The 27708-nt window shown below is 37.8% G+C and overlaps 1 protein-coding gene across 2 annotated transcripts in view; it reads left to right on the top strand.

The window, feature by feature from the left end:
- The window catches only part of LOC147821246 (ankyrin repeat domain-containing protein 26-like), a 42484-nt gene extending 15130 nt beyond the window's left edge, over positions 1–27354 (top strand). Inside the window, exons 6-13 of one of the 2 annotated variants that reach the window (XM_087201192.1) lie at positions 5066–5133; positions 5514–5607; positions 8701–8813; positions 10308–10431; positions 16985–17275; positions 18566–18780; positions 20912–21150; positions 27168–27354. In XM_087201192.1, the coding sequence (XP_087057318.1) occupies positions 5066–5133; positions 5514–5607; positions 8701–8813; positions 10308–10431; positions 16985–17275; positions 18566–18780; positions 20912–21107 (1101 nt within the window). In that variant the 3' untranslated portion in view covers positions 21108–21150; positions 27168–27354. Of the gene's footprint in view, positions 1–5065; positions 5134–5513; positions 5608–8700; positions 8814–10307; positions 10432–16984; positions 17276–18565; positions 18781–20911; positions 21151–22398; positions 25043–27167 lie in introns of those variants that run through there. The other variant, XM_087201191.1, reaches the window with a different exon arrangement.
- The last annotated feature ends 354 nt before the right edge of the window (positions 27355–27708 follow it).

Genomic DNA, 27708 nt, shown 5'->3' with positions numbered 1-27708 from the left:
TTGCGCTTGTGCAGCAGGTGCCGAAACCATTGAGCTAAATCCCCAGCCCCCAAGTAACTTTCTTGTAATTTTCATTTTGAGGCTGTTCCTAATGTGTAAAGGATATGACTTTATCCAATACCAAGATAATTGTAGCAATCTGTGATATTACCTGGACATTGAATCTCCATTTTCAGGCTAAGGAATTCGGGTGGTGGGATTCATGTACAGCAGGAATGGAGTGCGTAGGGGAGAGAGTTGTATCAGCTGAGGTCAGGGAAAGAGGTGAAGGCCATGTTACCTAGGAACTTGCTTTTATTATGATACAGGCACCTATTGGATTTGAGCAGAGAGTTGAACATAAACTCTAATATAACTCGAAAGTTAATTTGAGTCTCTAGCCAAAATGAGGGAAAATATGTGGAATTTACCACCACCAGTCCCACCCATGTGCCCATTTCTTCTTGAGACTTAAGTAGGTTGTAAGCATTGCAAATTCATCAGAGAAGGAGTGGGTAGAGGGTTGAGTCTAGTGTCCCGGGAACAGAATAGTGACTGGCCAGGAAGACACCACTTCCATGTCCCTAAGTGAACTCAGCAATAAACAGGAGCATATACATGAATATGACTTGGAAAGATGACCTGATGTGGGTGGTGATATTTTTCAGGAGATATGTGAGTTAAATATTAACATAAAGATAAGGTGATTTATGAAGTCAGTAACTGAAATATCTTATCAGGTAGTTGTGAGACAACTTCAGCAAGACCTGGCTGTTACCCTAAATTAAGTCAAATCAGAAGTCAAGTATGTATGAAATGTAACATGTCAGCTGTTCATCTGCAGCTGCTTAAAAAATACAGTGTTTTGGAATCGTGATTTCAGTGGATAGATTTCTTTTATATTTTCATTATGACTGTTATAATTTTATTATCTTCATACTATAAGTTACTCTTTCTTTCTGCCATTTTTCTCACAATTTCCCACATCTTTACTTGAAATATTTGACCTTAGGAAAGTTGAGAAATACAGCAAAGTTGAGAGACTTGTTCCTGTTAAGCAATATTTTTAGTGATATGTCTGTCATCACGGTGATATAGGCAGATTCAATCAGAGGATAATGTTTAACAAAATATTTCAGAACTTTATCTTATTTCTTGCCTTCACTTTTGTGAATATAGAATCTTTGTATATTTATATCATGGATTTCACGATGAGTTGTATAGAAAGTGTTTTCTCAAAAAGGCAAATGTTTTAGGATACAGATATTCCTCATTTAACAATCTACTTGTTTAGTAATTGTTCAGATTTATGACTGAGGTGCGCTTTTCGGGCTTATAACCCACCCCCTGGACTTACAACCCATCTTTTTTTTTTTTTTTTTAGTTCTGTACATCTTGTCTAGAGAGCCTCAATACTTTTTTGTGCAGTACAGTTTATAGAGTACTGTAATTTTTGCTGATTTTCCTGTACAATACAGTACTGTACTTTTATGTTCTGTTATACATTACAATACTGCATGTAAGAGTTATGCAGATAAAAGCAAAGTCATCAAGTCAGAGTTTCCTTTGACCATTTCTTTGCTCTGAATATTGTGATGTGCATGCTATGTACAGTTCCTCATTTAAGGATGTTCCTTTGTCACAGGAATGTAACTCAGTCATTAAACAAGGAGTGTGTAATTTTAAAACTATTTGAAAAGTTACACATTTCCTTCATTTTTGTTTCATTTTAAAATAAAGGTATGGAAATATTCAGATCATGTATTTATATCTAAAATAAAGAATTAAGAAAATTATCTAAGTTCTGCCATTGGATTTTTCTTAAAAGCAACTTTATTGAGCTATAATGCAGATACTCATTTAAAGTGTAAGATTGAACATCTATTAGTATTACTCAGTCACATAAGCACCACCACAGTCAATTATAGATCATTTTCATCCCCTTGAAAAGAAACTCCAAATCCCTCAGCTGTCTCTCCATCTTCCCCAGTCCTAGGAAACCGTCAGTCTCTTTTTAGTATCTATTTTCCTTGTCCTGGACATTTCATATAAATAGAGTCATACACATTTGTCCTGGGTTTTGTTGTTTTTGTTGTTGTTGTTTGTTTTGAGATAAGGTCTTGCTGTGTAGCTCAGGCTGGCCTCGAACTCAGCAATCCTCTGCCTCAACCTCCTGAGTGCTGGGATTACAGGCATGCGCCAACAGACTGGGCTCACATTTATCCTTCATGATTGGCTTCTTTCACTTAGCATAGTGTTTTCAGGGTTTACCTGTGTTATAGCTCATTTCTTTCTGTTGCAGAGTTGTGAACTCTATTATATGTCTACCTCATGTATCTATTGATCAGTTGAAGGACCTGTGGGTGGTTGATAGGTCACTTTTGGCTGCACTTAATGCTACTATAGACATTCACCAGTTACTGTGCACTCACTTTTTTCCCCCTGCCATTGGGTTTTATCCTCTGAGTTAGTGTCCTGATGTCACCCTCTCCCTGCTTTTATTTGTACTGACCTCTCTGTAGTTTCTTTTCATTTGGCCTCCAGTATTCAGAAGTGGCTCACAATTTACTCTTTGCTATGAAGCTTTCTCATCCCATTTGACTCTTGGTGATGACACTGTTTGCACCACAGTGGTCTGTGGAGAACAATTTAGCCAGGCTGCAATCTTACATTGCTTTTTTTGTTTTTGGAGAAATAATCTGGCCTAAGTATAGATTAATTGACCTAAGGAGAGAATAATGTCTTGATATTCATGTCATCACCTGTCCTTGACTAAATTGAAAATATTTTTTCCTTAGCAGTTACTAGGAAAAAAATTAAGATTGGCCATGGTGGTGCATGCCTGTAATCTCAGCACTCAGGAGGCTGAGGCAAGAGGATCACCATTTGGGGCCAGCCTGGGCTACATAGTGAGTTCAAGGCCAGGCTGAACTACAAGCAAGACCTTGTCCAAAAAGAAATTAATTATTTTCTACTATAACCAATCATTTGTTATGGTTTATATTATAAAGATATTTTAAGAAATATAAAATTGAAGCACTTTATCTAATAGAGGACAATTTTCTATCAAATGTTCATATTTTTCTCACCATAGAAAAGAAATGCCTTTCTTCATTATATAGCTATACCTGGGATTTATAGACCATGCATTTGACCAACTGAAAAGCTCTGTTATGTACCCACACCACACACCCTTCATTTGCTCATCAGAGTGCTTGCAAAAGGAGCCCAGCACTTACTGGAAAGGAATTGATTTGGGACCTTTGTGTAGCAAAAAGGTCCAGTAGCTTCAGCTCCGCGGCTTTCGTGCCCTCTTGTGGTCGAGTCACATACGTAATACTCAATCCAGGAAGCACTCTCTGTGTGATCATTGCCCACTGAGTGGTGCTGAGAGAAAATAAACTGTAAGTTGTTACAGTAAGATACCGTTGGCTACTTGAATTAATCAGTGGGTCTCATTGATTAACCAATGGGGTGTGTTTTGGGCCCCATGCGCTGTTTATTGCTGCCTTCTTTGTGAATAATGGCCAGTTGAGTTTGTAAAGACCTCTTCCATTGCTGCCATCAGATTTTGCTTTCTCTAGCCTGAAGTCAGCTCAGGAGGCACCAGGGAGCAGCACAGTGAGTGTCTCCCTCCTTCCCTCCTCCAAACCCCCCTGGACCTTGCTGGCCACAGCCTCACCCAGAGCCCTGGTGCATCCTGAAAACTTCTGTATTTGCTCTTTACTGCTTCACCTTTTTAAAACAATTTTTTCTGGCACTGGAGACTGAACCGTGGGCCTTCCACTGAGCTACAACCCGGGCTGTTTTTATGTTTTATTCTGAGACAGGATCTTGCTAAATTGCCCAGGCTGGGCTTACATTTGCTATCCTCATGCCTCAGCCTCCCTGAGTGCTGGGATTATAGACATTCGCCACTACACCTGGCCTAATTTGTTTCTTGTTGATTTTTGAGATAGGATCTCACTCTATATCCCAGGCTGACCTTGAATTTACTATGTCACCCCCGGGTAGCCTCAAGCTTAGAGCAATCCGCCTCAGCCTCCTGAGTGCTAGGATCCCAAGTGTGTGACAAAAAGCCCAGCTCCTGTTTTAAATTTTGAGACATGATCTCACTAAATTACCAAGGCTGGGTGGGACCTAGGCAATCTTCTGCCTCAGCTTCCCTAAAATATCAAATGTTATTAAAACATAAAACACAGTAATATCTAATGGCAAAGATTTTATATAGCTCACTGTGTGTCACATATTCTTCTAAGGTCTTTATGTATATTCCATCAGTTAATTTTTCCAGCAGTCTATTGAGCTGTAGATGCTGTAGTTATCTCCCAATTCATAGACGAAGAAAACAAGACAAAGTTCATCTTCTTACAATCCCACTGCTGGTAACTGGTGGAGCTGGGACTCAGGCCCAGGCATTCTCACTTTTGTGTAGATACTTTTTCTCAAACAGTTTCAGGAGCCATCTAGATGTTACTGAATTGTAATGCTCATTTCAGCATCCCTGGCATACCTCTTGTCAGTCATATGTAAGAATTTTTCAACTCATGGTTGATGAATCGTACTTGGAATACAAAAATACAAAAGTACAGTATAATGTTTGTAATATAAAAATACAACTAAAAGGACAGCATGAGTAAAGGAATTTCCTCTTTTTCCCCATTTTACCAAGTTTTTTTGTTTTTGGGTTTTTTCCTGCAACACGGGGATCTCCCTGAATTGCCAAGGCTGGTCTGGAGACTCACCTTCCCAAGTAGCTGGGACTACAGGCACATAGTACTGTGCCAGCCTTCCGGTTTTGTCAGTTTGAGTACCCGATGACAGCTAAAATCAGGAATAGTGTGTTTCAGACCTAGAGCAGGGATCAATACACTTTTCTGTAAAGGGCCAGATAGTGTTATGTTGAGCTCTGTGGGCCAGAGGATCCTTGCTTCAACAATTCAGTTAACTCTTAGTAGCAGCACAGAGGTAACTATGAACAGTACGGATGTGGAGCACTGTGGCTGTGTTCCAGTACAACTGTAGCGTGAAAACTGGTGGTGGGCAGGTTATTAGTAAAGTTTTTTGTTTTGTTTTGTTTTTTCAGTTGGAAGAAGAGAATCGATACACAGAGACTGTGCAGGGTGCTGAGAAGATGCAAGAACACCTGCAAAAGTATGATTTAAAGCACTATACAAATAACTTGAGCATTTGTAAAGCAAATGAACAATATCGTTTGAGAAATATGTCAGATAATCAGTAAATCTCCATCAAGCTGTGTGAAATTCTACCTGTGATAAAGTTTCTTGAAATGAGAAATTTAGGTCTGTGGATATAGTGCAATAGTAAGAGCATGTGCTTTACATATGAGGCTCTGGGCTCCATCACAACACTGCAGAAGAATTATCCACGACCACAGCTAGAACCATGATAATTACCAAATCATCTACTTTTTCCAATTTTTGAGATTGTGTATATTTTTTCAAATGTTCAAAAATTATGTGATTTTTAAAAATAGGTCCATGAAAATAATTATTTTTCTATAAATATTTTAGACTTCAACTTGAAAATTCCAGGCTGAAAAGTAAAGTCAAAAAGCAAGCATGGAAAATTGAACACCTTCAGAAAAACTTGTTCAGTGCAAATTGGGTAAGTCAGTCTCTTCTGCATTTCTATCATAGTGAAAAGGGATTTTTATTCTCTAATAGTATATAGGAATATGTTAGGCAATAAGAAAAATCTCATTGATAAAAATATCTGTCATAATCATATTGATACTACTTGCTCTACTTGTAGTGAAGTCCTCTTTATAGAAGGTAGTTGAATTTATACAATTACTTTGGCAGTAATATTTTAATAAGAAAGATTGTGATAGTCTAAAATCAATATTTTATATATACCACATTTTGTTTATCCATTATCCATCGATGGACCTGAAAGTTATTTCTACATTTTGTTGGAAATAATGCTTCTCTGGACATTGATATATAATTACATATTTGGAATACTAGCTAATATTTTATAATAACTTTTAAAATTTCAGGATATTTACTTATGTAATCTAGAATTTTGAATTTCTCTTGGAATCAAAGCTTTTCCATGAGATTTTGAGTATAAATTACTTGTAATTTATATCCTTATCAAGAATAGATACTAGGTCATTAGGCAATCATTTTTTCCCAGAGAAACATTTATTTCTCTTCGACTGTAAGAAGAGGAAAAAGATGGCAGTAAAAAAGTACAAATGGCTGTTTATCTTACAGAGTTAACTAGCACTCCTAGCATTGTGGTTTCAGATTTTTTTTCCAGCCATTTATGCTTACCAGCTACTCAAAGATGTAACAGTCCAGAAGATTGATGTACAAGTCTGGTGACAGTTTGCTGAGGTATAATGAAAACCATGTAACTGCTGAGCAAGCACTGCAGAGTCTCCTGTTGTTCATGCTCTGCCATTGGGAATTAGGGTCACAGAATGCACTGTGTGTGGGGAATTGGAGCTGTGAGCCAGCTCCTTCCACCAACTGATTTCTTTTTTTTTTTGGTACCAGGGATCAAACTGGGGTCCTTGCACTTGCACAGCAGGTGGCAAAACCACTAAGCAAAATCCCCAGCCCTACTAATTTCTTAACATCAGAGCAACTTATTCCACACAGCTCCATTACAAAGATACATGTTATGGCTTGTGTCTAGTTGTCCCCTAAAGCCTCATGTGGTCATGGGTGGGGCCTTTTCAGAGGTGGCTGAATCTAGTGTGTGATGCTGGGATTAAGGGTGTGTGATTACTAAATTGGTCCACTGATTGATTTGCGTAGTCCTGGGATCAAGGACATGATGCCAGGATTAATGGTGTGAGTGCTACCCATCCCAAAGGTAGGTAGCCTGGACAAGATAGAAGGGATAGAAAGAGGCTTGTCACTTGTTGCTTATTCCTGCTGCTTGTCTTCTCTGAGATGTCTCTCTGCCATGCCACCCTGCCTCGGAGCCAGCCAACTATGAACTGAAACTTCTACAAACTGTGAGCTAAATGAACCTTTCCCCCCTTAACTTGCGGGTGTTGGGTATTTTGTCTCAGCAACAAGAAAAGCAAACTAAGACACGTAATCAGGGGCACCAGAGTGTTCTGAGTATTGTTTCTCTGAAGAAACATGGAGAACTAATTTTTTCTAGATTTCACATAAATTAGTCCTGCTTTATTGCTATACTTTTCATATACATAACATAACAATATAATGTTTTATTTTCTTTCTTTTTTTTTGTTTTGGTACTGGGCATCGAACTTGGGTCGTTGCACTTGCGCAGCAGGTGGTGAAACCACTGAGCTAAATCCCCGGCCCATAACAATATAATGATAAAGAGTCTTCTGTGAATTAAAATGCCAGGAGACATACTCTTACATTAAGCATCATGCACAAATGTATTCAGGTGTTGAAAAATGGGTAATAGCACAGTATAGAACAGGAAAGTATTGGAAAGAAAACAATGGGAAACATTCTGACCCCAGTGAAAAAAGTAGCATTATAAAAGAAAAGAAGATAAATTATGCTGGTCAGTATTCTAAGGGTAAATGCCCCCTCCCCAAGATTAGAAAATGAATAAATTCAAAGTAACACCAATGTGACTCAATATGCAATGTGTAGGATTCTCCTCAGAAGTAATTCATACCGAATAATGGCTGGTGAGGCTTCTTCTATGAGAAGTGAACTGAAAGGAAAAAGTAAAAGTATAAATGACCCCTGAACAGAGGTCAGGGATGGTAATGGGGATGAGGTAATCAGAGTCAAAGGCTCTGATTTAAGGGCCTCTGAGAATTTGAAATGAAATGGGGACAAGACTGAGCTACTGCCTTTGGGAGAGCAGTGGGGCTAGAGGAGCAGAGAGGAGGTGTGGACACTGTGAGCAGAGGCTGCCAAGCAGTTGGCCGGTTAAGAGTGCTATTAAAATAAAAGTCCTTGATGGACCCTCACATTACTTTATTGGAATTACAGCAGGAAAAGTAGGTTTTAATGTACAAGAAGTGATAAAAACACTAAATTTGTAGGTGAGACCATGTGTCAAGGGAATATTAGAGGCCAGTGGAGCAGGAGAAACAAGATGATAGCCACAAGAATCATTCAAAAGTTAGATTTCTGTACATTACAAAGAAGACTTAAACTTTAAGGAAAAATGTTTAATAGCAAAGAAAGAATAAGAAGAGGGAAGAAGGAAGGGGAGGGGACGGGGGGGAGGAGGAGGGGGAGGAGGAGGAGGAGGAGGAGTAGGAGGAGGAGGAAGAGGAGGAGGAGATAAATTCCTGAGAGACTGCTTATGGAGAATTAGTATCTTTCTCTTCCCAAAGTCAGGTGGTTCAAAAATACAGTGAAATCAGGTATATAGTTTCCAAAACTTGTCTTGATAAAATATGGTTTAAATAAATCTGGGAAACTTAAGTTATTGATGGAAAGACTTCTAGGCTATCTTTAGAAACTAAAATGGAAATATAACCATTCTTTTTAAATTTTTTCATCAACATTTATGTGTAAAACTTTTAACAAATTTTGGCAGTACAAATTTCACAAAAGGAATTATGAAGCTACAAGTTAATTTGAGCTATGTTAAGAGAAATAATTATTTTTGAAGTCTGTACTTATTGGTGTCAGGTTTATACAATGCATTAAAACATTCATGAACTCATGAGAAGTCATATTTTTAAGAAAGACGAGTGAATTTCTAGATTAAAAAATAATTTTAAATTGGTTTTCAAAGTCTGAAGGTGATAAAGAACAATTAAAGAAACTTACTGAGCTAACGGAATATCTGAAATATACCTTGGATGAAGAAAAGAAGAAAAATGCTGAATTTCAAAAAGAGCTAACTGGGTAAGATTTTTTTATGTCAAATCTTATCAACCATTCATTAAATGATTTCACTGCTAAAGCTAAAGACAGCCTATATCATCTTTAACAACACTAAAATTAATCTTGATTTATCTTGTATTTCTTTGTACTTCTTTCTTTTTTTAGTTATAAAACCTATCACAGAATTACACTTTGGTGCTTCCATGTGTGCATGAGGTGTACATGTTATTAACCTTCTGTTTGCTTAGTGTGTGTGTGTGTATCTTTACACATATATACTACATAAATAATGTACAGTCATCTCTCGATGTATTCAGGTTATTGGTTCCAGGACCCCCTCAGATGCCAAACTCCATGGACACTCAAGTCTCTTTCATATCGTGGTGTAGTATTTGCACATAACCTACGCAAACCTCCCATACACTTTATATTGTCTCTAGATTACTGACAATACCTAATATAATGTAAATGTTATATAAATCATTGGTATATCATTCAGGGAGTAAGGACAAAAAAAATCAGTATGTGTTCAGTACAGATGCAGTTTTTATCTGAGTATTTTCAGTCCACTATTGATTAACCTACAGATAGAAAGCAGTGACTGTATATATGGCTCATACACACAAAATGTACATATGACTTGCAGATGCAAATGTTTCTACCGCCAGATGAAGAAAATGGAATGTTTTCCAGTGTCTTGAAGTCCCCAACATGGCTGCTTTTCTGTTTATTTGTGGACAACTTGAGTTTGTTATGAATCTAATCACTATTTTTCTCTCCTTTAACTGTCTGTCTTTACATTGTTTTGCATCTCTTGCATTTTGTCAACATTGTGGTAACAAAGGCTGAAACGTCTTATTTAAACAACCTTTTAGTTATCCATCATTTCTCTATTGATTTCCCTTCCCCTAAACTCTGCCTCTTTTCTTTACCTCTCCAACTCAGATTTCAAAGATGCTATTTCCTCTATTTTCTACTTTGAATAATCTCTTTGATGTTTTGTTTTGTTTCCTTTTCTTTCCCTTTTGGTCTGGGATTGAACGTATGTCCTTGCACATGCTGAACACATGCTCTATCACTGAGCTACACCTCCATTCCACCTTCAGAGTTTTGTGCGCACTTTCTTTACTTGTTCACCATGGTTAAAAGGTGTCAAAGTATATTTTCTTTATCTTTTTAAGCATTCCTATATCAGTATATTTTATATATTTTTTTCACCTTACTGGGCTTTAGCTAACAATAATAAGTTCATTTTTATGTTAATATACCAAAGTGGATATTAATTTTAGAATCCTGTATATGGTTACAGTGTTAGCTCTTTACGTGCACACATATATCATAAACATTGTGCATATATTCTTCTAAGATTATAATTTCATCAAAATGCTTTCAAATAATGTTAGCTAGAAGCAAATGAAAGAATCGTAATTTCTAGATTTGCTTCTTTTACAATAGAACATAGTATCTGTTTAAAGAATTAACACTCTCAAAACTTCACTTTGTACATTCTTGCAGATTTAAGAACCTTTTAAAAATGACAAAAACAGAGTTAAATGAGCAGGAAAATGGAGACTTCGATTTTCATGGAGATTTGAAATCTAATGAATTGGATATTCCAGTTAGCATCCTAATACACAAGGTAATTTTTCATTAGTTTGGGGAAGAAAAACTACTTAGTTTGGGGACCTATAAATCTCTCAGTGTGTTGAGCAGTAAAATGAAGGTTTTTTTGGGTTTTTTTTTTTTTACTTTATAGACTTAATATCAATGAAAAATGTAATGGTTTTCTATTAAAAAGGCATACTGCTGTCTTAAGCCCTCGCTGATGATATAAACCCAACCTATACACCATTATATGACCCCAAATCATGTGTACCAAAAGAATCTGGGAGGGAAGGTTACATATTTATTGAAACACTATTGACATACCTTGAAATTCAGACATTTAAAGTATGTGGTTTGGTGGCTTTTGGTATACTCACCGAGTTAGCAATCATCACCACTGTTTTGGAACATTCTTCCACCCTAAAAGGAAAACTCATACCCTTTAGCCATCACCTTCCCTGCTCAGCCTCAGAGAACCACTGATGTACTTTGAGATTTGCTTCTTCAAGACATTTTGTATCAAAGTCCTCATATGATATGTGCTCTGGCATCTTTTTTTACTGTCCTCTTTCATTTAGCATGCTTTCAAGATTTATCTGTGTTTTAGCAGGTATCAGTACTTAATTTCCTCTTCTAAGTAATATCCTCTTAATGGATTTTTAATTCATCACTTGATGGACTTTTGGAATAGTTTCCATTTTGACAGTTATTAATGCTGCTGTGGATATACATGTACAAGTTTTTGTGTTTGCCTGTTTTCATTTCTCTTGGCTTATGAGTGGAATTGCTGAATCATGTGATAACTCTGTGGTTAACCTTTTGAGAAACTAGCAGTACCAGTCTGTTTTCCAGACTTGTATGAGAGCATACGAGCATTGTATGAGAGTTGCTGTTTCTCTGCATCCTTGCCACACACAGTCCTTCTTTTTGATGGAAAAAAGATTCCATTCTAGTGAAGTGATGTCTCATTGTGGTTTTCACTTGCATTTTCCTGGTGACTAAGGGGATGGTGTGGAGCACATGTGTTTTCACAGGTTGACTGGCCGTTCACACATCTTCATTGGAGAAATGTCTATTTAAATTCTTTCTCCATTTTTAAATTGAGTTGTCTTTTTTATTTTAAAATTATGAGTCCTTTATATATCCTAGGCATAAATCCCTTACCAGATACATGATTTTCACACATTTTTTGCCACTCAGTAGCCTACCTTTTCACTTTCTTGGTGTGGTGTGTTTTCAAGCATTTTTTTTTTTTTTTTTGGCACCAGGGATCGAACTCGGGTCCTTGCACTTGCGAGGCAGGTGGTGGAACCACTGGGCTAAATCCCCAGCCCCGCATACTTACTTTTGACAAAGTCTAGTTAATCAATTTTTTTCTTCTGTTATCATATCTGGAAAACTGTTCTCAAATCTAGTCAGACTGGTTTTCTCAGCCTGCTTCCTAAATGTAGAACTTCAACATCCAAAGACCTCTTTCATGTTTGCTGTTTTGTCTTAGTTCAAGCTGGTGAGCAGTGCTTCTGCTACTACATTTTCTTGACAATTTTATATTTTCTGTGAATTTTATTGGATTCATGCCCTGTGAGAAGTTACTTTTCCAAATCTTTTTGACTTAAGTTGTCTATTTTAGGCTTCCTGTGAAACTGTACTAAGGTGATTCCATTAAGATTTTTGCATTTGAGGGCACAGCCTTAAGTCTTTCTGAAATCTTACCAAAAGCTTTTGTAGTCATAGCCTTGGCTTCATCTCCTTCCTTCCTTCCTTCCTTCCTTCCTTCCTTCCTTCCTTTCTTTCTTTCTTTCTTTCTTTCTCTGTCTTCCTTCCTTCCTTCCTTCCTTTCTTCCCTTTCTTCCCTTTCTTTCCTTTCTTCCCTTCTTCCTTCCTTCCTTCCTTCTTTTTTAGCCTTGGCTTCGTCTTCAGACCATGTATTCCCAGCAGCACCCTGGATTTGATCTGATCCCAAAAGCCATTTGTTTTAGCATTATTTGGCAGTGTTATATATTAATGTTACTTTGCAAAAATTTTAGCATTCTTTGACATGTCCAGAGGCTACAAATGAGAAGCAGATATTTGAACCCAGTAAATCCTGGTTTTCAGCAAGTCTCACTTTAGCTCATCTTTCAGCAGTTTTTCAGCTGCTTGCTATGTAGCCAGAGTCCTCTTTCTTCAGGTATCAGTATCATTTCCTTCACTGGCCTCAAAGTCCTTCCTCTCAGCCTCTTTGAGGGCCACCCCTCTTCCAATAACAGTCGCTTTGGAGCCCTTTGAGTTTGCTTCCTTTTCTAGGTCCTTTCTGCTTCCACTTATGTCCAATCCAGGGACATTCTAGAATGTAATTCCAATTGACATAAAACCTTTGCAATTCAGGAAAAGGCTTATAACTAAAATCCATACATACCATAGTCATTAATTAAAGTCATATTTTCAGCATCTTACTCTGTTAGCATTGATTGGTTGTACTACTAAGAGATAGCTCAGAGTCATTTTAAGAAGGACAGAAATGAAACAATCCTAGGAAAATAAAGAGTCCAAGATCAAGTGCACGTTTTGTGACAAAGAATAATGAGTGTAGAGAATATATTTGTGGAGTGAAGCTCAGCCATTCCCAGCACCCGGAAGGAAGCTCCCCCGCCTCCATCCCAGGCTCCTAGGGCAGTGAAGCTCAGCCAGTCCCAGCACCTGGAAGGAAGCTCCCCGCCTCCATCCCAGGCTCCTAGGGCAGTGAAGCTCAGCCAGTCCCAGCACCTGGAAGGAAGCTCTCCGCCTCCATCCCAGGCTCCTAGGGCAGTGAAGCTCAGCCAGTCCCAGCACCTGGAAGGAAGCTCCCCTGCCGCCACCCCAACCTCCTAGGGGAGAGAAGCTCAGCCGGTCCCAGTATTCGGAAGGAAGCTCCCCCACTGCCATCCCAAGCTCCTAGGGCAGAGAAGGTGAGCCGTGTGGCCGCCAGAAGCACCCCACTCCCGGGGGAATGAGAAGACACATAATCCTCCAAAACAGACTTCCAGATCACCTACAGCAACCCCAAAGGGAAAAGAGATGGAACACTCTGATACTCAACCACCTGGACTCTCTGAACTGGCAACAAAAGGGGATCTGGGAAAAATGAAATCAGAAATAATTACTCAGATAACAGCAAAGATTTTGCTCATGGTCCAAGACATGATTAATACATCTAGAGAGGACACAGAGAAAACAATATAGGATCTGAGGAACATGATGGAATCCCAACATAGGAAACAAATGGAATCCATAAAACAGATACAAACAAATTTCCAAGAGATTAAAAACTCCATCGAAAGTCTGTGCAGCAGAATGAGCCAATGTGAGGATAGAATTTCACATATAGAAGATAAGATTGCAATTAGTGAGGAGGACAAGAAAAATGGCTTTAAAATTGTAAGGGAAGATGAGAAATCAATCCAGCAGCTGCTAGATGATGCAAAGAAGAATAACATAAGGCTGATTGGAGTCAATGAAGAAAGAGGAGAGAGTGCAGATGACATAAAAAAACTCTTCACAGAAGTGATGGCAGAAAACTTCCCAAGGAGGGGAAAAGAACTTGACATACAGATAAGTGAGGCATATACGACTCCAGCTAGTCTTGATCAAAAAAAATCTACACATAGGCATATAATAGTTAGGATTCCAGAAATCCAACAGAAGAATAAAATTCTACAAGCAGTGAGAGAAAAGAAACAAATCACACACAAAGGAAAGCCCATCAGAATCACAGCAGACTTCTCAATGCAAACCCTCAAGGCCAGAAGAGCTTGGAGTGATGTATTTCAAGCCCTAAAGGAAAAGAGCCTCCAACCCAGATTGATGTACCCTGCAAAACTATCTTTCAAAATTGATAGAGAAATAAGATACTTTGATGATAAATAGCACCTCAGGAACATCATGAATACCAAACCGGCACTCCAAAAAACTTTAGACAATACCCTAGGAAAAGACAATGAGGATCACAACCCCAGGAAGCCCAGCAGAATGAATCCACTGACTGGGTGTGACAAATTAAATGCAAAGGGGGAGAATCCAACAAAAAGAAAAAGTCATGACAAGGCTTTTAAAGCTTTTGACTTCATGTCCCTAAAGACTGTATAATTCAATCTTATTATTGTACTGATGAGTATTTTTCTGATTCTAGAATTGCACACCATTCCTTGTGCTATACTGGCTATTTATCATCCTCTTATGTCTACATTTTAATTGGGTTGTCTATTAATGAGCTCTGAGAATTCTTTACATATTCTGCTCATAGGTTATATGCATTGTAAATATGGTCTGTTTAAGGACTACTTTTCATTTTAATGATGTCATTTAAAGTTCTAAATTTTGGTGGAATCTCATTTATCTTTTTTTTTTCTTTTATACATCATGATCCTAGGTAGTTCTTGCCTACCCTGAATTCATAAATATTTTCCCTTATAATTTCTTCTTAAAGTTTTTTACTTTTAGACTTTCTTATTTAGGTTCATAGATCCCTTCAAGTTATTTTCCATGTATGGGAAAAAAAGGGTTGAGGTTAACTTTTTATATATGGATACCAGGTGTTCTAGTGCCATTTGCTGAAGACACTATCTCTTCCTGGGCTCTTGAATCGAGTTTATATTCTATAAAATGCTAATGTTAAATAATCTTTCAAAACTCAGTGGACCATATATGTGTGGTTCTATTTCTAGATTCTCTGTTTTATTCCAGTGATCTGTATGTCTTTCCTTACACCAACACTGCCTTGATTACTGTAGCTTTAGAAGAAGTCTTAAAATTGGGTGCTAAATGCCTTCCAACACTGTTTTTTGTTTTTGTTTTTAACTTTTCTAGGTCCTTTGTACTCCTACATAACTTTAAAATTTCAATATCCAGTTCTTCATTTATAGCAAGTATACACAGACCTGAATTTTTATATATACCTTGTGTTTTCTAATCCTGCTAAATTCAAGTACAAGTCCTAGGGGCTCCTAGAGATTTCTTAGTATTTTCTCTGTAGATGATCATGTCATCTACATATAAAGATTTTGCTTCTGCCGTGCCAATCCTATCCTAGTTGTGTCATTTTATTGCCAGACTATTTTGGTTTAGACCTATGTTTCAAAGTCTAATGGACAGATGAAGAGTAGGCATATATGCCCTTGTTCCCCACTTGAGGGAGAAAGCATTGTATCATCTCCATTCATAGAAGGAGTTTTTGTTGGAAGTATGGAGTACATGTCTTTGATCTGTTGAGAAGGTTCTGTTCTACTCCTAGTCTCCTGATAGCTTTTACCATGACCAGCTGTAGAATTTAGTCCAATACTCTTTCTCCAACTAGTGACAGGATCATATGGCTTTCTCCTTTCCTCTGTTAAAACGATGACTTTTGGGGGTGGATTTTCCAATGCTGAACCAACACTGCCATCCCTATAATAAAACCACTTTCTACATCCTGCCAGATCTGACTTCTAAGAGTTTGTTTTGTTAAACAAATTTCTATCTGTGTTCATACTTTTTTCTTCTATTATCTTTATCCAGTTTTAGGATTAGCACAATGTTGAGTTCCTAAAATGAGGGGAGAAGTGTTCCTTCTTTTTCCTGCTTTAAATGTTTGATATAATTTATCAGTTAAAATGTTTATGAGCCTGCTGTTGTCATATAGGTAGGTTTTCAAGCTAGGAATATACTTTCTTTAATAGGTGCTATTCAAATTTTATATTTCCTCCTGAGTTAGTTTCATTAATTTGTCTTCTAAGTTACTTCTTAGACGTTGTCAAATTTATTTCCAAAACGATTTTTGTAATATGCTTTCTATATCCTTTCAAATTCTGTAAAATCTGTGGTAATGTCTCCTACATGTTAATATTGTAATTTTAAAAATGTATAACTGATATTGTGTAACAGGAAGAAAAGGTCTAAAAGAGCAGGGTAATTGGGAGGGGTAGGGGAAGGGAAAAAAGGGAAAGGAAAAAATATGAGAAGAGGAAAAAAATGGAAACAAGGTCTTTGCAAATAGGGAAGGGTGGAGGGGTTGAAGGGAGGGCAAGGGAAGGGGAAAAAAAATGAGAACCAAGAGACTTATGTAATGGTACAATATCCCAGTGATGACTGTAACTGTATTTTATACCTAAAATGTACCAATAAAGTTAATGGGGGGGGGGAAGAACAGAAAAACATAACAAATCACTATTTAAACTTAAAAACATTGGAGGGGAAAAAAAAAGGTATATTTTCATGCCTCCTGCTGGTTTTAACTGTTGATTTTTTGAGTAATTCAAGAGAATATTTCCTTTTTATTTTTTATTTTTTTTGGTACTGGGGATCAAACTCGGGAGCTTGCGCTTGCGAGGCAGGCAGTGGAACCCCTGAGCTAAATCCCTGGCCTCAAGGGAATATTTTCTAAGAATATAGTACAGATTATGTTTTGTGAAAAGTGAATTTATGTCAGTTTCTTTTCTTTTTTTTCTCCAGTACCGGGGATGAAACTCAAGACCTTGTGCTTGCAAGGCAGGCGGGGTGCCAGTGAGCTATTTCCCCGGCCCTCTGTCAGAAATTTTGATTCTATTTCCAGCTTACTTCCTTCATTACCAATCCGTGTTCTTTTATTCATGCAGGTTGATGATCTTGCAGCAAAACTGGAAACTGCATCATCCAGATGTCTACATCTGGATAGAAATAGTGACTTTCTCCAGCACGAGTTATTATCTGTGAAAAATATACAAAAGAAGTGTGAGACACTAGAGAAGAATGAAAAGAAGCTGGAAGAAGAAGTAGTTAACCTGAGACGTCACATAGAGAAGAATGTGCTAGAACATGGCCAACTAGAACAGTATAAGCAGGAGATTGAAGAAAGAGCCAGGCGGGAATTAGTCGAAAAATTATCACAAGTCAATCTGTTTTTACAGGTTAATTTATTTATCTTTAATGTGCTGAAATAATTTCATGAAAATTATATTTTGAATGTTTACATTGTATGTATTTCTTCCCCTTCCCTTATAACTTTTGTCTTGTGAATTTTTTAGAAGGAAGATGACATCTTGTGTCTTCCATTAAATATTTCCATTTCATTATAACTAACTTGATCTCTCAGAATAATGGTATTTATTAAAGAATCATTTGATTTTTGAAGACTAATGGACATAAAACTGTTAAAAGCAGAGAAAAACGTGGTTTGACAGTTATACAGTACTCTTAAATTGTCACCTTGTTCAGTTTTTAAGTTTTTGAATTGTTTCTATTCTTTGATCAGATTACATGAATATTAAAAATGATTCTAGGCTAAGGAAGGAGCTCAGCGGTAGAGTGCTTTCCTTGCACTGGGTCGGATCCCTTGCACCACGAAGAAAAAAAGATTCACAATTTTTATAATTCAGATTTAATGCAGTTAATAGTGATGGTAAATCCAGCATCTTTTTCACATATATCAAATTTCTTTCTGAATCATTGCCTCAAAACTAAAGGAAATAAATACAAAATAACTGAGTTATGATCAAAACATACAGTGGATGTTTTAAATATTTTTAAAAATTTGGGGCTGGGGATTTAGCTCAGTGGTTCTGCTGTGTGCTTCGAAAGCAGAAGGTCTGGAGTTTGATCCCCGGTGGCAAAAAAAAAAAAACAACCCCAAAATTTTATCACAATAAAAAAGACACATTGCCATGAGTCCCCCTCAGAATACTCTCCCTGATTTTGGGCATACTTGTGTCATCATTCTTGCCACTTTCTGAAGCACTTCTGGAGTCTTCTATCATGACCACCCTTAGTTGTGCTGTCATGGCTGTCTTGATGTCCTGAACAGATTCAAAATGTTTACTTTTCATGGTCATTTTGACTTTGGGAAAGAGCCTGAAGTCACATGGTGCCAGATCTGGTGGCTAAGGTAGATGAGGACACATCATAATGTTGTTGCAAGCCTGCCATTTCATTGGACAGCACTCAGCAGCAGTATTTACTGGGTTTTTAATCGCACCTTATAAAGACACTCATGAAAGAGGACTTCCAGAACTGCTTCAGAAAGGGGCAAGGATGATGGATTTAAGTGTGTCAAAAGAGAGGGGAAGGATTTTGAAGGGGATTAATAGCACTGTTTTATACTGTAATAAAATTTTTGAATTGAAACATTCACTGCATAGTTTGATCACCTTTTGTAATTGGGGTATAATTACTTTTAAAATATATCCTTTAATTTGCTTTAGAGACAAGCAGCATGTCAAGAATATGTACAGCAATTAACAGAGACTAGTAATGGTTCATTGAGAAGTCAGATGGAACTCAGAATTGCAGACCTGGAATCAGTGCTCTTTCAAATGAAGACTCAAGAAGAGTCCAATAAAATACTATTGGAAAAGTATAGGCAAAAATATCTAAAAGAATTGGCTAGAAGAAAGTCATTGTCCAGTGAACTAAACAAGTAAGTCAAAACAGAATCACAGAAAGTTTAAGCTCGTTAATTTGTCCCTTAAAGCATAATGTTTAGAGACAGGTCCATGACATTAGGATATGACAAAGGGGTGGGGGTGGTAGGAGGGGAAGGGGAAAGGGAAGAAGGGAAAGGAAAAATTATGAGAAAGAAAAAAATGGAAACAAAGTATGTAAATAAGGAAGGGTGGAGGGGGTGAAGGATGCACAGGTACTGGGGGAAAAAATAAGAACTAAGATACATCATGTACAGGTACAAGCACCCAATGATAAATGTAAATGTATTGTATACCTAAAATGTACCAATAAAAGAATTTTTTAAAAAAGAAATTGGGCCGGGGATTTAGCTCAATGGTTCCGGTGCCTGCCGTGCAAGTGCAATGTCCTGAGTTCAATCCCCGGTACCAAAAATAAACAAACAAAAACAAATTTTTAAAAAGAAATTAGGATACGAATGCCAAGTGGACAATATAACTTTGGAAAATAAAGTTAGTAAATGAACTTATCTTCAAAATGTTAGACAAAGGAAGTTTGTATTTCTTCCACCTTTTACTGGTTTTGGGGTTTTTGAGACAAGGTTTCATTTTGTAGTCCAGGCTGACCTTGAACTCATTATGTAGCCCAACTTGGCCTCCAACCCATGGCGATCCTCCTGCCTCAGCCTTTAGAGTGCTGGGATTACAAGTATGTACCATCACGTTTGGTTACAGCATTCTTCTGTAGGTAATCTGACCTAGTCATTCAGCTATTTTTGAAGCTTTATGCTTAAGAGAGTTATGTTGTTATGACATTACATCCTGGCATTCATTTAAGTAGAATTATTACTAACTTTGGTTTTGGAAGATTACAACCTAAACCGAGAAGGTCAAGTACTACTAATACTGCTCGTCTGGGTGCATTCTGCCACTTGATAAAATAACTTCCCTTGACTTTGGTCTTTGGTGCTATCACTAGAGGCGGCCTGGAGACAAACTATGCTGCATTTTCTTCTACTCTACATAAAGTCATATTTGTGATATAGGGAAAGATTCACACAGGGACGAGCAGAAGTATAGCTCATTGGTGTGAATTAGTGTGAGAGGCGGGCGGAAGACAGAAGAGGCGGGCTCACCTGCCATGCCTCCATAGGAGTGCCCTGGTTCTTTGTGATCACTGAGCCCACGGTCTCCTCCCCTGGAGGTGGTTGCGCTGAAGTAGTTTCTCATTGCCAGGTAATGGGGCAAATATGCAGGTGGGAAAGCCACCACTTGAAAATATCTTTAAGAAATGGTTTTTAAAACCCCTAAACTGGTTAACTAAATATAAACACTTCTTTTTTTTTTAGTTTTATTTTTTCATTGTATATGTAAGAAGTACAACATAATGTTTTCCTATGTCTGTTTGTTGTAGACACACACATACATACACACACATATGTACCTTTTTTTTCTATTTTTTAATTTTGAGACAGGATCTCAGTCTCAGTCACTAAGTTAGCTGCCCAGGCTTGCCTCCAACTTGTTATCCTCCTGCCTCAGCTTCCCAGAGTGCTGGGATTATAGAGATATATATACAAAGAGAAATGGCTACTGCAGTCAAGCTAATTAACCTATCCATTATCTCTCATAGTGATCCTTTAAATACAAGTGTTTCTAGTGGCTTCCTCAGGAATCTCATAAGAAGAGCTCTTATAGGAAGTAGCAGTGTTTCCTGTGAAGCCAGCCACCACTGACAGCCATTTCTTTCTCACTTTGTTAGAATGGCTTGTTAGTTAGGAATCCCACTACAAATATATGTACTTCTTTAGAACACTTTTAATTGTCCTGTGATAGGTGCGCTATGATACATTTTCACTGTTAAGGTGGTAAAGAAGTAAGGCACAACAGGGCAGGGCTTTGTCTGTTGCCAAGCCCCTGCCCCCCGACCCCATGTTTTTGCCACAGGATGTTCTGTTCAAGCAATGTAAATGTTTGTACTGCACTATGTTCCTGCCCAATATATCAAAACTTCTGTTCAAGCAATGTAGCTTTTTGTGCTGCAAAGCATGTAACTGTTGGTACCTAAGGTTTCAAGAATGTTCTGTACGCTCACCCATCTGTCTCAATGAGCACACTTGCTTGATATTCAGTATTTGTCTTTTGCAGTCTTCACAGGGCTAATGAGCAGCTAGAAGAGGCCAATATCAGACTTCTGGTGGAGCAACAACAAAATAGATCATTACTGAGCACTGTTAGTACAAGACCTGTCCTAGAATCTCCTTGTGTTAGAAATCTTCATCATAGTTTAGTGGTCCAGAGAAGTTTTCTTCCCAGGGAAGAAACTTCCTGGTTCCTCCATTAAACCCACAGCCTTCAAACAACAGCATGGAGAGCTACTGACCAAGGTTAGTGATAGTATCATCTTTCCTTCGTATCTCAGATTTCTGTCTTAATTCTTGTTGATAATTTGGTGAAATACTGGGCAGGGGAAGTAGCTCAGTGGTAGAGCACTGGGCTAGCATGCATGAGGCCCTGGGTTTGATGCCAGGGGGAGAGGTTAATCTGATGAAATACTGTGTTTAGTTAGTTGACTTACACATGTTAAGTAAAGATCACACTAATATGAGTTACTATAAAGAAAGGAAACAAATTTACAATTTTTTAAAAAAGTCCCTGTAGCTCTCATTTTTCAAGAGATACTCGTTAACCTTATTCAAAAAATGTAACTGACCTAGATGTGGTACTTAAATATTTCAGCATAGAAATAATTGGTCTGATGGATGAGCATTGAAAGGAGAGTCAGAAGACCTGGGGAATTCCTGTGACTTCCTTATACGTATTTTTAACTTCTCCTGTTCAGAATTGTGCCAACTGCATGAATTTGTTGATGTATGTAGACGTATGTAGTACAGTGCCTAGATTCAGCATATTTCAAGTCAAGGAGGAAGAAAACATGTATATAAGGGTTATATCATCATCTTTCTTGTTGTGACTGCAGTGAGGTAGCAGAAAATGACCTCCCTCCATCTGTACTCAGAACATAGGTCAGATAGATCCAGATCCATCATAGGCTTTGTTGCTAGCACATAGCTCACGGGCAGATGTGGGCATGTGAGTGCCTCACTGAGGATCACACACTTCAGCACACACTTGTCAGTGGATGAAACAAGCACCTGGCATCTGTCCCAGCAGCAGCTGCTCACCGCAGAGACAGCAGACCTGATTTCATGCAGCCAGGACGTCCCTGCAGGAGGGAGGCAGAGAGAGTCTAAGTCCATATGGTGCTTCTCCTGTTGCTTCTGCCGGGACTAAGATTGAAATTAAACCATGTCTTTGTATATCTCAAGTCATGGTGAGAGGTGGCTAGATGATGCTAGATGGTAAAGAGAAATCTGTTTTGTTTTTTGAATTTTGCTATAAATAATCCAAAACATGGATTATTCACTTGTTGAATGATTTGAGTAAACCACGTCTTATGATTTTCTCCTTCAAGTTCCCTGTTCTGTGATTTAGTGGCTACTAACAATTCATATTAATTTGCATGCTTTATCTATATTCATAACTTTAGAACTCAAGTTTGTTAGAGAGCTACTCTTAACGTCTCATGTTGAACATCATTGAGCTCCACGACAGTTTTACATATTTTCTCTAAGGTGATTTAAAAATGTATAATCTTTCCTGAATATGAGAGAAGCAACTATTCAAAACTCAGGCCCCGCGAGATGACTGCAAGCCCATTCCTGCCTGACCCGCTGGCCCTGTGACTACAGCCAAGTTATGACCTCTCTGATCCTGTGATGGCTCATGTGTCAGATTAGGGACTTTGACTTTCACTACTTTCTAAAAAAATATTTTCAAATAGAACTTTTTTAAAGAAAAAAATGTTTGCATGAAACTGTTGTACGAAGCAGAAGTAGAACTGTCTGGCTGAAGAAGGAGTGCAGGCTCTAAAGGGGGACTTGTTCTCCATTCAGCCTGCAGTGTCCTCAGGGGAACCTTAGATTCTGCCGACATAGTTTGAAAACCAGCAGCTGTGAGAGAATTCTAATAAGCTGAACGCCACGGTGCACTGTTCTGCTGTGCACAATTTTGTCACCTTATGTTTTTGGAAATGGCAAGTATAAAAGACGCTGCAGACTTGCTTCCCTCATGAAGGCTGGACTCGCTTTCTCCAGCCCTAGAAGCGCAATCCCCATCAAGAAACAAACATCACACTACAGAGAAAGGAGCATGTTTCCTTAAATATATATATTCACAAGGAGTGAATATACCTTTTGATTTAATAGTAAACATAAACATTAGCAATTTTTCAGGCTTTTTTATTTCTCCTGGCAACATTCAGTTTCCACTAACCTGTTCCTTGACACAGGTCAGAAGTCTTTGGTGACACCCCATCTAGCGGAATATGATAGTGATTAGTGAAAAAAAAAAAAAAGATGGTGATTAGTGTCACCAAGACAGTTTTCATAATGTGTGCTGGGCACTGTAGTAAGCCATTCTACTGGGAACAACAATTCTGAATTTATAGTAAGGGAAATGTAAGGAAACTGTAATTTAATGGGAAAGTGAGAATTAAAAGGACTTTTCTAAATTCAGCAAATTGTCAGTTTTCACTTGTGAGCCAAACCACTCCAACCTCCCACCAACAAGGACAGAGCTGGAGCCTTCTGTTCTCAAGACCTTGAGTGCGCTTTGGGGGGGGGGTCACTTTCCAGAGCAGCCCTCCCTCAGGATGTCCTGAGTCTGTCCTTTTTCCCTCTAAGCTTTCTTCTCTCTTCCTGAAAATCAGTTGCCCTCAGCTATCATTTATGTTATAAAGTACTCAAGGGTCAGTGAAATGTGGCAGACAGTTAATGGAGGTGGAGGCCACTCATGGCTGGAACAGAGACAGTTTCTGCCAGATAGTCTTTAAGAGGAGAAAAAACAATGATTGTGGTTTAAATTTGCTATACCACAAGTATTTCCTATCTAGAGAGTTAAAATGTCTTCATTACAGGGCTGGGGATGTTGTCCAATGGTAGAGTCCATGTTCAGCATGTGTGAGGTCCTGCATTCAAACTCCAACACTCACACACACAGAGAAGTGTTATGACTTATGTCTTGATGTTCCCCCAAAGCCTTATGTGCTCATAGGTGGAGCTTTTCAGAGTTAGCTGTATCTGGGGTGTGTGAATATGGATTAAGAGTAGGTGATAACTGAATTAGTCCACTGATTAGTTTAGCATTTTTCTGGATGTGTATAATGGAAAGACCCACTCTGGGCCTGGGTGACACCATCCAAATGGGTTTGTAGCCTGGATGGGATATAAAGGGAAAGATGAAGGCAGGCTCACAGCCTTCTGCCTACCATGCCATGAACTGTTTCTCCTCTGTGATGCCACTGTGCGTTGGGCCCAGCTGACTCTGGGTTGAAACCTCTACAAAATGAGCTACAAACTGTTCCTCCTTTAACTTTTGGGGTCAGGTATTTTGTCTCAGCAATGCAGAAAGTAAGATAAAGAAGTAAGGAAAAAGGCCAAAACGTTCTTCACAAAATTGAACAATCTTTTCAGGAAAAGATTTCATTTTTATCAAAGCCAAATTCATGTATTATGAGTTCTTGTGGATGGGATATAAAGACATAAAATCTATTATCTATAGAAAGTAAGTAAGTAGGAAAATATAATTACATGGTTAGTTTTTCAAGTCTTGTAAAAGTATGATTGACATTTTACATAGTTTAAATTAGTGGTGGTAGAGGATTCTTTTAATAAATGCTTCCACTTTCTTCTGGTATTCATTTGGTACTTTTGTAACACTTGTCTGTAATGCTGTTGCTGCAGAAATGTGACAGAAGAGAGTCTTTTGAAATATTGGGAAACCTGTCAAAGAAACTTGTCTTCACACCTAAAATTCATAAAGGCATTGGATATCACATTATCATTGCCACTACAAAGCGTTATGATGCTGTGTGTGCTAGGTTCCACCCTCCTTGGAGCATTAGTAAGAAAAAAGCTTTTATACAAAAGTTTTCAGTAAGAACATGTTAGCTGGGGAAAGTGTAAAATAGATGGGCACATTCCCCACATTTCATAAATGGAAAAGATTAATGAGTCACATGTTTCTGAAGAATTGACTTCTAACTTCTGAAAAGATAGCAAAGTTATAGTAAGAGCTGCATATTGTTTTCCCTGTTTCCATTTCTAGAAAGTGACGAAGCAAAGAGAGTTTGCAAACTGGCTCTAACCAATGTTTATCCTTTTTAAGCAGATTTCTCTGAAATATTTGTATGTATTTTATTTTTTTAAATGCCAGCTTTATTCTTTATTCTTTTATATTTTATTTAATTAAAAAAAAATTTTTTTTGGTACCGGGGATCGAACACAGGTCCTTGTGCTTGCAAGGCAGGCGGCAGGGCCACTGAGCTGAATCTCTGGCCCCTTTGTATTTTAAATCTTCTGCGAATAGATTTTTTGCATGCCATTATAACAATACCACTTTCTCCATTTCTATACTTCAGATTCTGTGCTAGAAATTAATAACAGAATGTATGTTTAATTTTTAATTATTTTAAAAGTAGGGGAAAGTAGAGTTAACTTTCAGTAAAAATCTATTAATGTGGAAAAAAGGATTAAAGTTTTATAATGGGCAGAGTTTTGCTAAGAACTATAAAATAGAGTGGTGATGTAGCTCAGTGTCGCCATGCCTGCCTGGCCATCCCAAGGTTCTAAGTTCAATCCCCGGTACTATAGGGGAAAATAAAGAAATATAAAGCAATGCATTCAGCATAAAATAAGAGCTTTATATTTTGTTTTAATAAAACATCATCTCTATATTTAACAGACTGATTTTTTCTTTTTTGACATTTATTAGCATATTTTTTGCCATACATAATGATTACATTAATTGTAGGCAATCAGTACATGTACATAACACATTTCAATTCTTTTTTTCCCCTTTCCCCCACCCTCTTTTATTTTTGCCAGCATCAGATTCATTTATTGATAATTTAGAAAGTTAATTACCAGACATACAGAGTAAAAAACCGACTAACCTAGGCCGAAGAAATATGTAAAACACATAAGTCAATTGTAGTAAGATACACTTTTAGATACACTGTCCTCACTGGATTACAATAACTTTTTCTCTCTCACTTTTTTCCTTTAATAGACCAAATGGCATTAGGTTTTACCCTAACGGCACTGCATATATGTATTGTCTATTATCTAAACTTAAAACTAAGAATTTTACTTATGCAACTTTCAAGCATTCTTCAGGTTAGATCTTGTCTCTGTAAGTCTTAAAGGCCACATTTTCGAAGTGACACTATTCCCATAAAATGTCTCTTCTATACCTTAAACATTACGATAGCTTAAACATTTGATTTATGTCAGATGCGGCAAGAGTTGGACAAAAGTATAACTAGAGCAGTAAGAGCAGGTGTGTTCACAAAATTTATGAATTACATTTATATTAATTGACTTTTGAAATAAATCATAAAAAGCAAATGGCATCTCTTTCCTTTCATTGTGTAATAGAACCTCCATTCAGTGTTTTATAACACCAAATGAAAGGCGTGAAAATATAAACGTTTCCAATAAAGGATATACGTAGTCCTCATTTTGTCATGCTTCATAACTTTAAAAGTCTCAGAAAGCCTGTGTGTCTCTTTGCCCTGGCTCAGCACCCTCCCTCCTGGGTCTCCCCAGAGACTCAGCTGCAGGATGAAACTGTGCTTGAAAAACAGAGGCCTCCTCAGCTTCCCTGTTTCATGGCTACAGTTTGAACTCGTCTAGGAGGAGGAGTCAGGCAGTTGCAGCTCATAAACCGTTGCTTGACAAGTTTTGTTTTAAAGCTCCTGTCATTGATTTTGTCGTTGGTTTACCTTTGGCCTTCAGGGAAATTTTAGATTCCTTAGCATGGAATAAAAGTACTCAGATCACTTGGATTCTTGTCTCCTGCCATCCACCCTCCTCTGCCCCTGGGCTCTGCCTCCCTGCTAGGCATCTCCTGTCCCCCTTCCCCCTTCCCGGTGTGCTTTCTCCTTATGCTTCAGGTGCCACCTTACATATCACTTCCACCCCAAATCCTGCACGAGTGACACAAAATACAGGTCTCTCTGTGTGTCCCAGCAGTGCCACTTTTTATCTATCACAGCATCTGTGTGGATTCCACTTGAAACCTGTTTTTCCAGGTTACAGAGTCAGTTTGGCCCCTGCATCCCAATCTTGGTCTCCCAGGACCTTAGCACATGGTCGTGTCAGCTGCATGATAATTAGTTCAGTGCGCAACTGGAGGCAAATTGTGTTTAGTAATAATTTTGTATTATACTTGTACATAGGGAATTTTCGTTATCACTGATCAAGTTCTCAATTTTTTAATAACTCATGTTTAGTTAATATGAAGTCTTTGAGATAAAGATTGTAACTCTTTTTCTTTCTAGCTACTGCTGTATTTGAATCTGGATTCTTTAAAAGTTTCTCCCACAAGATCTGCTAATAAATTAAGCCAAGATCTAATCTCAGAAACAACACAAGAATATCTGGAGATTTTAAGAAGATATATGATCTGAAAAGATAATTTTTATTGTACTATATATATGTATATAACACATTTTAATTATTTCCCATAAGCTGCATGACATGAAAACTTTATTAAAAGAAAAAAATTTGTATCATAGATACATGATGAAAATTATATATTATTTTAAACTGTTTCTTCACATCTGTAACTTTTAAGTGATGTTTGCAAGTAAAACCCAGTGTTACTAAGTTATATGTACTCAAACTTCCTATATGCCTGCTCCCCCCTCCCCTCCAGTACAGGGGATTGAACTCAGGACATTGGACTTGCGAGGCAGGCACAGTTCCACTGAGCTAAATCCCTGGCCCTGCGCCAGCTATTTTAAATCCACCTGAACAACCAAGTTCTCATTAATGCATTGTTGGAGTGAAATATCACTTTAGTGATATTTTGAAAGTTGC

The sequence above is a fragment of the Heterocephalus glaber genome, unplaced genomic scaffold (genome assembly GCF_053883595.1).
Source record: "Heterocephalus glaber isolate CG9 unplaced genomic scaffold, H.glaber_assembly_v1.0 deba00001757, whole genome shotgun sequence".
NCBI lineage: Eukaryota > Metazoa > Chordata > Mammalia > Rodentia > Bathyergidae > Heterocephalus > Heterocephalus glaber.
This window is presented reverse-complemented; position numbering and strand designations above follow the sequence as displayed.